Below are 11,355 nucleotides of genomic sequence, written 5' to 3' on the forward strand. Positions count from 1 at the left end.
ATGAATGTGTAAGCTTTAGACAATGTCTCTGTCACAGGTTCCCAGGATACAATATCACATGTGATGGTTAAATGTTCAGAGTAATTGGTATGCCACAGTCATGAAACATCAATGAACCCATATGAAGTAAGGTGTATCTTTAAATGTATTGAGTCAAGCAAATATGGTGTACATAGTGTACCAGTACTGGAGGGGTAGAGCAAGCAAGTGGGCTTCATCCATCTCTGGAGATCACACAGTGGAGATATTCTGATTGGTGTAAAATGTGTGGACGAGATGATGACTAGTTGTAAGCAAGCAGCTTTTAGTGGACTAACTATACACTCAAGTCCTCTTAAAATTTGAAAAAGACAAAACTTGTTGATCAAGCTAAATTATACAGTAAAATTGGTTGCTAGCGGGTTCACCATACTAGCTACCATCATATTTCAAGCTTTCGATTAAGCACTGTGCTTGCCAGATCTGTCTCCCTTTTCCCAGGCACGAAGGTTACGTACACTACCAGACAAAAATTTGGACACATCTACTCATTCAAGGGATTTTATTAATTTTTTATATTTTCTACATTGTAGAATAATAGTGAAAACATCAAAACTATGAAATAACTAGGAATCAAAAAAGTATTAAACAAATAAAAAATATGTTAGATTCTTCAAAGTAGCCATCCTTTGCCTTGATGACAGCTCTGCAGATGCTTGGCATTCGCTCAACCAGCTTCACATGGAATGCTTTACCAACAGTCTTGAAGGAGTTCCCACATATGCTGAGCACGTGTGGAGGCCAGGTCATCTGATGCAGCACTCCATCACTCTCCTTCTTGGTGAAATAGCCCTTACACAGCCTGGAGGTGTGTTATGTCATTGAAAAACAAATGATAGCCCCACTAAGCGCAAACCAGATTTGATGGCGTATTGCTGCAGAATGCAGTGGTAGCCATGCTGATTAAGTGTGCCTTGAATTCTAAATAAGTCACGGACAGTGTCACCAGCAAAGCACCATCACACCTCCTCCATGCTTCACGATGGGAACAACACATGCAGAGATCATCCGTTTGTTCACCTTCTCTGTGTCTCACAAAGACAAGGCAGTTTGTACCAAAAATCTAAAATTTGAACTCATCAGACCAAATGACAGATTTCCACTGGTCAAAGGACTCGTGTTTCTTGGCCCAAGCAAGTCTCTTCTTCTGATTGGTGTCCTTTACTAGTGGTTTCTTTGCAGAAATTCGATCACGAAGGCCTGGTTCATGCAGTCTCCTCTGAACAGTTGCTGTTGTGATGTGAATGTTACCTGAACTCTGTGAAGCATTTATTTGGGCTGCAACTTCTGAGGCTGGTAACTCTAGTGAACTTATCCTCTGCAGCAGAGGTAACTCTGGGTCTTCCTTTTCTGTGGCCGTCCTCATAAGAGTCAGTTTCATCATAGCGCTTGATAGTTTTTGGGACTGCACTTGAAGAAACTTTCAAAGTTCTTGAGATTTTCCATATTGACTGACCTTCATGTCTTAAAGTAATGATGGACTGTCGTTTCTCTTTGCTTATTTGAGCTGTTCTTGGAATAATATGGACTTGGTCTTTACCAAATAGGACTATCTTCTGTATAACACCCCTTCCTTGTCACAACAGAATTGATTGTCTCAAACGCATTAAGAAGGAAAGAAATTCCTTTGTTAAAACACCTTTGGCAGCGATTACAGCATCTTGTCTTCTTGGGTATGACGCTACAAGCTCGGCATACCTGTATTTGGGGAGTTTCTCCCATTCTTCTCTGCAGATCTTCTCAAGCTCTGTCAGATTGGATGGAGAGCGTCGCTGCACAGCTATTTTCAGGCCTCTCCAGAAATGTTCAAGTCCGGGCTCTGGCTGGGCCACTCAAGGACATTCAGAGTCTTGTCTGGAAGCCACTCCTGCGTTGTCTTGGCTGCGTGCTTAGGGTCGTTGTCCTGTTGGAAGGTGAACCTTCACCCCTGTCTGAGGTCCTGAGTGCTCTGGAGCAGGTTTTCATCAAGGATCTCTCTGTATTTTGCTCGATCCTGACTTGTCTACCAGTCCCTGCCGCTGAAAAACATTCCCACAGCATGATACTGCCGCCACCGTGCCTCGCTGTAGGGAGGATGCCAGGTCCGGCCAACTGGCCAGATAGATAGGTCCGACTAGGTAGGTAGGTCAGTCCAGCCAGCTGGCCAGGTAGCTTGGTCCGGCCGGCGCACCAGATAGGTAGGTCCGGCAAACTGTCCAGATAGCTCGGTCCAACCAGGTAGGTAGATAGGTCTGATGAACCACTTTGGACCATTGAGATGCAGCCTTAGCTTGGTAACAACAGATGTATTCTGGAAACTGTAATCCTCTTATTTCACAAAAGCACAAATGTATTTTAATTTTCAATTATTTTGTTGTTGAAGACTGATTACACCAAATAAAAAAGACAGTGGTTCATCAGACTTTGGTGTAGGCTACAGTAAATTCTGACTCAGGTCCCCTTCCCAGTGGCTCATGTTTCTTTCTAGGCCATAATATGTTCCCTAAAACTGAAAAGAAAACATGTAGAAAACATATAGTGCAAATCAAATCAAATCAAATGTATTTCTCTAGCCCTTCTTACATCAGCTGATATCTCAAAGTGCTGTACAGAAACCCAGCCTAAAACCCCAAACAGCAAGCAATGCAGGTGTTGAAGCACAGTGACTAGGAAAAACTCCCTAGAAAGGCCAAAGCCTAGGAAGAAACCTAGAGAGGAACCAGGCTATGAGGGGTGGCCAGTCCTCTTCTGGCTGTACCGGGTGGAGATTATAACAGAACATGGCCAAGATGTTGAAATGTTCATAAATGACCAGCATAGTCAAATAATAATAAGGCAGAACAGTTGAAACTGGAGCAGCAGCAGGGTCAGATGGACTGGGGACAGCAAGGAGTCATCATGTCAGGTAGTCCTGGGGCATGGTCCTAGGGCTCAGGTCCTCCGAGAGAGAAAGAAAGAATTAGAGAGAGCATATGTGGGGTGGCCAGTCCTCTTCTGGCTGTGCCGGGTAGAGATTATAACAGAACATGGCCAAGATGTTCAAATGTTCATAAATGACCAGCATGGTTGAATAATAATAAGGCAGAACAGTTGAAACTGGAGCAGCAGCACGGCCAGGTGGACTGGGGACAGCAAGGAGTCATCATGTCAGGTAGTCCTGGGGCATGGTCCTAGGGCTCAGGTCCTCCGAGAGAGAGAAAGAAAGAGAGAAGGAGAGAATTGAGTGACTTGGGTGGGCAAATCTATGTTTCTATTTGTTGGCCTAGTATGGTTCCCAATCAGAGGCAGCTGTTTATTGTTGTCTCTGTTTGGGGAACATACTTAGGCAGCCCTTTTTCCCACCTTAGATTGTGGGGTCTTGTTTGTGTGTAGTTGCTTTCTGCACTGCATGTAGCTTTACGCTCGTTTTTGTATTTGGTTGTTTTTCCGGTGTCATTTAAATAAAAGAAAAATGTACGCCTACCACGCAGCACCTTGGTCCAATCAATCTCTAAACGATCTTGACAATATTTAATGAATAAACAGACAGGAAACATAACACGAACAGTCTGTACAAGGGACACATAACGACATTAATGCTGGCTTGGGAAAGAAACTGAGGCAGTGACGGATATAGGGGAGGTTATTAATAACGCAATGGAGTTCAGGTGAGTCCGATGAAGTGCTGTAGCGCGTAAGGATGGTGACAGGTGTGCGTAATAATCAGCAGCCTGGCGACCTCGAGTGCCAGAGAGGAGAAGCAGGAGCAGATGTGACAGTACCCCTCTCCCCCAGGGGCACCACCTGGCGTCCCACCTGGGAGAGCCTGACGAGCCGGCTGAGGCACGGGAGCATGACGAGCCGGCTGAGCCGCGGGAGCATGACGAGCCGGCTGAGCCTCGGGAGCATGATGAGCCGGCTGAGCCGCGGGAGCCTGACGAGCCGGCTGAGGCATGGCGTGGGAGCCTGCCGAGCCAACCCAGGCTTGTGAACCTCTCGAGCCAGCTGAGGCATGGGAGCCTCTTGAGCCAGCTGAGGCATGGGAGCCTCTCGAGCCAGCTGAGGCATCCCCGGTTGCTTCGGCAGCAGCATCCGGACCCGGCGTCACCAACAAAAACAAAAAAACTCCCTCATGCTTCAAATTGTGGAGTCAGCATTCTGTAAGGACAGACGCTGGGAGACAAGGGACACAAAACGACATTAATGCTGACTCTGGAAAGAAACTGAGGCAGTGACAGATATAGGGGAGGTAATTAATAACGTGATGGAGTCCAGGTGAGTCCGATGAAGCGCTGATGGGCGTAACAATGGTGACAGGTGTGATAAACAGCCTGGCGACCTCGAGAGCCAGAGAGGGGGAGCGGGAGCAGACGTGACAAAAACATTTATTTCAATTGACTGATTTCCTCATATGACCTGTAACTTAGTAAAATCTTTGAAATTGTTGCATGTTGCATTTATATTTTTGTTCAGTAGAAATCAGGGGAAAAGTAATTCCGTAGTAAACAATTATAGACAAAAATGTATAAGCATCTGAAATCCATATGTTGTTTTTGAGTAAGATTTTCCATTTCATTCAGTGTGTGAAAATGCACATCTTATACAAAATGTGGTTCTACAGAGCTTTATAAAGGAAAATACAGTGTAATATTGTATACTCATTGAAGTTAGTCAATAATTAGATTCAAGTATTTATTTACATAAACAAAACATTCAATAAGTATATAAAAATGTCAACACCATAGAATATTTGTTTCATTTCCAAAACAGAAACATTTGATGAAAAATAACATATTAAACTATTTAAAAAGCAATCTTAAAGCTAAGTGAGAAAAGTTAGCATGCCCTCATTTTTGCAGCTGTTCTACAAGTGGTCAAAAGAGAGTTTTTACTTAGATTATTTTCATATTACTATTTAAGCTCTGGATTTGTCATCACACCAGCATCATCAGGTTCTTACAGTCTAGCCATCAATTTGGTCAAAGGAGCTGCCTCCCCTGCACCTCCTGGCTGAGAGCATTGCCATGCCTCTAACTGCTGCACAGCCTCTTTCAGCTTCCCTGTCGCCTTCTCCCCATAGGCCAACCCTGATCTGAACATTAACCCTGGTCTTTTGGAGCCCTGCTGATGCAAGTGTCTACACAGTTTCTCCAAGTCCCTGTTCAGACTAAATTCCCTACAGGATGTCAATTCCACAGGTAGGCCGCTCCTCTCCGGGGCCTTGCCTAGGTGCACCAACCAGAACTTGGCCAGCTCATTGGGGCACTGAGCGTAGCTTGCCACCATGTTGAGCACCAGAGGAAACAGGTCATGAGCCGCGGCTGGTACTGTGTGTTCCCCTGGGCCAGTGTGGCAGTGGTTGGGCTGCGGGCTTACAACCATCACCCTGGCTACGGATTTGGCTTGATCTGCTAGCCAGCGCATCGGGCCCTGCTCTGCCAGCCTGCCACGCTGCCACATGTCGATAGCCACCTGGCAGTCACCATGCCACTGGAGGAACTCAGCAAAAGCTAGCACTGCTCTCTGGAAGACAGGGTTTTCTGCAGGGTACACCACCAGCACCGACACAGTGACCTCAGTTGCCTTCGGCAGTGAAGTGAAGTGGGAATTTGAGTGCCTTCCATACATTTGATCTGGAAAATAAATGAGAGAGGAGATAGTTACTTCAAAACAAAGAGTTTGTTCAATGTTGATTCCTGAATTTAAAGAGATCCTGTTTAGCTTACACAGAGTGAGAGAGCAAGCCACCAGTGCCACGAGCCCAGCTAAGCATCCAAGATAGACTATTAGAAGGCTTGCTGGTTTCCCCTCATCATCATTACGGGCGGTAACTGTAATGCAAAAAACTCCAGAAGATTACATTTTACCCCAGGAGACCCATTACGGGTGGTTACTGTAATAACACTGCATTTTACCCCAGGAGACTCATTACGGGTGGTTACTGTAATAAGACTACATTTTATCCCAGGAGACCCATTATGGGTGGTAACTGTAATAACCCTACATTTTACTCCAGGACACCCATTACGGGTGGTAACTGTAATAACCCTACATTTTACCCCAGGAGACTCATTACGGGTGGAAACTGTAATAAGACTACATTTTACCCCAGGAGACCCATTATGGGTGGTAACTGTAATAACCCCACATTTTACCCCAGGAGACCCATTACGGGTGGAAACTGTAATAAGACTAAATTTTACCCCAGGAGACCCATTGCGGGTGGTAACTGTAATAAGACTACATTTTACCCCAGGAGACCCATTACGGGTGGTAACTGTAATAAGACTACATTTTACCCCCGGAGACCCATTACGGGTGGTACCTGTAAATGACAAGCTTTATTCATGTCAGGGGAATTTAGCGAGAGCAAAGGATTTTCAGTGGGGCTCTATATGCCGTATGATATGTAGCTACTGTATGTTCACGTCAGGGGAGCTGAGCCTGGAGGGAGCTTCAATAACTCTACATGATTCATGAGACACTGCTATGTTCACGTCAGGGGAGCTGAGCCTGGAGGGAGCTTCAATAACTCTACATGATTCATGAGACACTGCTATGTTCACGTCAGGGGAGCTGAGCCAGGAGGGAGCTTCAATAACTCTACATGATTCATGAGACACTGCTATGTTCACGTCAGGGGAGCTGAGCCAGGAGGGAGCTTCAATAACTCTACATGATTCATGAGACACTGCCATGTTCACGTCAGGGAGCTGAGCCAGGAGGGAGCTTCAATAACTCTACATGATTCATGAGACACTGCTATGTTCACGTCAGGGGAGCTGAGCCAGGAGGGAGCTTCAATAACTCTACATGATTCATGAGACACTGCTATGTTCACATCAGAGAATTTTACATGTACTTTTTTCTGTCCTTGAGCTGTTCTTGACTATTAATGTTCTGTATTATGTCATGTTTTAAGTTTTGTGTGGACCCCAGAAAGAGTGGCTACTGCTTTAACAGCAGCTAATGTGTATCCTAATAAAACACAAAATGCTAATCAATCTCATGGACAGAATCTCCCTATTTATCTACTTGGAGAGGTATATTAAAAGGGAACACAGTTCATGTCAAAGACATTATGATAAATCATAGAAATTGTGTTTGTATAGACATAGCCATTTTGCTAATAACCTTTGTCACAAAGTGTTACAGAAACCTAACAAGGAAAAGCTTCCAAGGCAGGCCTGGGAGGAACCTGACTGTCTGGCAGGGAGGACATTCAGAATGACAATCTAAGCAAGGTAGTTGGTCCAGGGCACACATTCAAAGCTTGTCCAACCAAGAATATTGTTGCCATCACAGAGTGGTGGGAGGCACCAGCATGTCAAATAGATCACAGATGTTCAGACACTCAAAAGACTTAAAGATCTTACCAGATATGGGCATCACAGTGGGGTTTGAAGTAGGCCAAGCCAACTCAGCTTAAAAGAAAAATAAACAAATACCACCTATTAAATACATAGGAATCCCTGCACTTCAAATCATATGTGTCAAATGAATCAGATTGCTCACCTGTGTCGTCATTTGATGTTGCTGGCATAAAATAGAATGGAAATGGTTAAACAAAGCCCAGCCACTTTAATAAACAAATATAGAAATGATTGAACATGCGGTGCTAGCTATAAAGAAAAACATCTCAGCACCATGATCTCAGGTATACACTGTCGTGGCACACACAGCCGCAGCCCCTGCAATGGGGACACCCAACCTCCCCCCATTTTTTTTAGGGGGGGGGATGATTGGGGTTCCCCCTGAGGTTGACCTGTAGATCTCCACCCGGCACAGCCAGAAGAGGACTGGCCACCCCACATATGCTCTCTCTAATTCTTTCTTTCTTTCTCTCTCTCAGAGGACCTGAGCCCTAGGACTATGCCCCAGGACTACCTGACATGATGACTCCTTGCTGTCCCCAGTCCATCTGACCCTGCTGCTGCTCCAGTTTCAACTGTTCTGCCTTATTATTATACGACCATGCTGGTCATTTATGAACATTTGAACATCTTGGCCATGTTCTGTTATAATCTCCACCTGGCACAGCCAGAAGAGGACTGGCCACCCCACATAGCCTGGTTTCTCTCTAGGTTTCATCCTGTTTTCACAATCTACAGGAACTTAGATGTTCGGAAACAGGCAGGAAGGAACAGACAATGGTCAAAACCATAAACTGTCAACTTCACCAGCCTGATAAATTAAGATAGAATATGCTATATTAGATTTTAGAGTCATAAAGCAAATGAATAAAAACACAATTGCTACCATGTATACCACTTGAATGAAGAAGAAAAATGCCAATTTTGTCAACTCCGTTAAACATTAACTCCATCAGCTAACGTCAACTCCGTAAGAGTGCTGACAGATCTGATAGAATGTTATGTTTTTATTGGGGATTTTCAAATGAATAATTTTCCAAATATTTGTATTGAACTTTTATTTTTAGAGGCTAAAATATGTGTTTTGAGTATCTGTTGTCAACTCCGTCAGTGGTTTGTAATATCTGTCACTGATGTTAGCCGCCTTATGATCGATTTGTTTTGTCAATATTCTGAACAAATATTTGCATCACTGTTTTGCAAAATATGCTGAAACAATTGAAGTAGTTGCTGGACCTAAGGGGTAATGTTTGCTTTATAAATGTTATTTTATATGCTAAATATTGATAAAAACTAGCATTGAATAGGGCTATAAAACAAAACAAAAAAAGTTGTTCCTTTACATGGTAAAGTTGATACTTTGGTCTATCAAAAAATATATATTATTTTTTATATTAAGACAAATGTTTGTGAAAAATAAGTTACGACTGTTCTCTAAAACAGCAACATTTTCTCTCAGCCTAATGTCAAAATGTGTAAAATAGCATGAGTTTAGCTATACAACTCTCTCTGCCCCAAGGGTTGGGGGGCCTTGCTCTGACCTTGCGGGGCCCAACAAATCTGTGCTACGCCACTGTAGGTATAGTCTTATATACTAGAGTATAAATTTCAGTAAGATATGCTAATTATTAGTATTCTTCTTCTTTTTTATTTAACTAATATCCCTATAAAAACATATCAATTCGTTTAAAAAAACGTACTTACCATACGGTACATTACATGTCGTAAACTTGGAAAATTCGCCCTCTGCCGGAATCGGAAGATTGTAAGCAGTGATGATCATATGGATCCCTGGTTTTGCAGGTGCAAGGTAATAGAACCACAGCTGTATGAAAAAGACATTATCTCAATGAGCCTTACCTGAATAATACAAAAAGAGTTAGACATTAGCAAATATACCTTTTTTAACTATGGCAATTATCAGCAATATAGCCACTGATTGGGATTTGAAGTTTGTTGTAAAGGAATAGGCTACAGTAGGCCCACCTGTTCGAGACCCCTGAGGTCAACTTCTTCGAAAGGTGGTTCATACTGACAGCGGTATGTATCACCACCTATATCGATCCAAGTTCCTGTGAGATAGTAAATGCTTTCTGCAAAATATATGAAGTGTTGGTATTATATGCATCACTGTTATTTTTCCAAATCTATTTCTATTAACATGCAATTAATTCCGATAAGGCTTCCCCTACTGTCGATGTTGATGGCCCAACTTATGTTCAGCCGAATAGCCCCAAAGTCTTCAGGCAGAACAGCAACTTTGAGTGCGAGCAGAAGAGAAGGACAGGCCTGAGGAATCTCTATCCATTCCGGTGGTATCTCTTGGGGAAAAAATACCCCATCAATAAATGACAGCATCCCACTCCTGACACCAATGTAGCGAACAGCAGCATGTCTACAAAACACAGACTTGCTATCCACTGCTTTAATAGGAATAAGGTAACCCTCTTAAGGAAGATTGCAATGAGCATACCTTTGCACAGGTCATTAAAATATTATTTCCTCACCCTGAAAGCAGTCTATGGATTAGTAGACTGATTTGACAGCTTGTGGATTACAGTCTATCCTTGTCACCATAATTCAAGGTAAGAAAACAAATAAATAATATTGTAATCTGAGTGAACCATCCCTGGGCTAACTCACCATCTTCTGATTCCTCACATGTAACACTCTGTGGATAACATAATGAACAATTAAAAGGATTCATCTCCCAACTAAACAATTTTTATAGGATAAATAAAAACTTACAATTATGGGTGACGGCTGAGCAGTAAGTAATTTAGAGAATATAATCAACAGCAAGGTCCTCATGACTGAAAACAGTGATCACATATTCATCTGTAGTTGCAAAATGGCTAAATATCCCGTGAAAGGGTTATATAATAAACTATTGAGAACACCAAATCCGTCCGCCTACTGACGATCACTCTGTGAACCCCTTGGTTATATAGGTTGGATAGGCTACGTGCGCGTGGCACCCCGCGCGCTGGATTGTAGGGTGTCATGGTGGGACAGATCATTGTAGGACTCCTCCCACTCTGCTGCTCCCGGCGCGCACTGCAAACTAAATCCAGCGCCCGGTGGCACGCCATCCTCGTCTCTGCAGTGTGTGACAGAATTCAAAGATCGGTCAATCAAGAATAGCGATAAGCAAACCCGTTTTTTAAGATGTCATTTCTATTTAAAACCACATAATCGGATCGAAGTTGATTGTTTCGAAATTTGAACCACAGTTCGAAGACCTATGCCATTTTCTGCATTGCCTGCTGTGACCCCACTCCAGTTTTACATCGTGTTAATGCCTGCATTTTTAAAAATCATAACAGACACATTATCTGTGTTTTCATAGACAGGTGAATTTAAAAGTAAACAATTACATATCACAGAAAATATAGATGATGTCGCAAACATTTCTCGCTTTTAAAAAAAGTTGAAATTGTTTGATATGTTGAAACTGAAACTCGAGAATGAAAGCGTTGACGGTTGACTCTCCTTATAGCCGCCTCCCAGTATAGTCCATATAGGCTACATGATTCTCCTTGACTAGAAATGTATGATAGGCTACTATATTTATTTACCTTAATTTCAACAGAGAAGTCATATTGAGACTAGTCTCTTGCAAATGAGTCCTGCACAATACGAAAACAAACACATCAATAGACAAGTATAAACTTGCCTAGGTAAATAAAGGTTAAATAAACTAAATACAAAAATAAATATACACAACATATACACATGAAATACACATTAAGATACAAAACACTGTCAATTAAAACAAACACATTCTTCATTATAAAAATCCTATCCTCTGTCTGAATTGCCCTAGGGATACCAAAGCATCTTTTGGAGATTATTTCAAACATTGGGTGCAAGTAATTCTGGTTTCCAGAGTTAACCAACCCTCGTCATTTTAACAGTGGAGTTAACAAAATAGTGTAATGATGTGATCTACATGCTAATTAGAAAGAGGCAATCTGTTTTATGT

The 11,355-nt window shown here is 42.7% G+C and overlaps 1 protein-coding gene across 4 annotated transcripts; it reads right to left on the reverse strand.

Annotated features, from left to right (window-relative positions):
- Positions 1-4,675: 4,675 nt before the first annotated feature.
- LOC112222118 lies at positions 4,676-10,302 on the reverse strand. 4 transcript variants are annotated; one of them, XM_024384739.2, is made up of 9 exons: positions 10,119-10,302; positions 10,014-10,041; positions 9,563-9,691; positions 9,357-9,442; positions 9,075-9,195; positions 7,513-7,533; positions 7,374-7,421; positions 5,724-5,828; positions 4,676-5,630 (listed from the first exon to the last, which is right to left on the reverse strand). In XM_024384739.2, exons 1-9 carry the CDS (start codon positions 10,179-10,181, stop codon positions 4,954-4,956), a joined length of 1,278 nt encoding a protein of 425 aa, XP_024240507.1. In that variant the 5' UTR covers positions 10,182-10,302; the 3' UTR covers positions 4,676-4,953. The 4 variants fall into 4 exon arrangements, with proteins under 4 accessions (XP_024240507.1, XP_024240506.1, XP_024240508.1 ...); XM_024384738.2 differs by having other exon boundaries at positions 9,357-9,463; XM_024384740.2 differs by lacking the exon at positions 10,014-10,041 and having other exon boundaries at positions 9,357-9,463; positions 9,563-9,689.
- Positions 10,303-11,355: the final 1,053 nt, after the last annotated feature.

Source organism: Oncorhynchus tshawytscha, linkage group LG22 (assembly GCF_018296145.1).
Source record: "Oncorhynchus tshawytscha isolate Ot180627B linkage group LG22, Otsh_v2.0, whole genome shotgun sequence".
Classification (NCBI taxonomy): domain Eukaryota; kingdom Metazoa; phylum Chordata; class Actinopteri; order Salmoniformes; family Salmonidae; genus Oncorhynchus; species Oncorhynchus tshawytscha.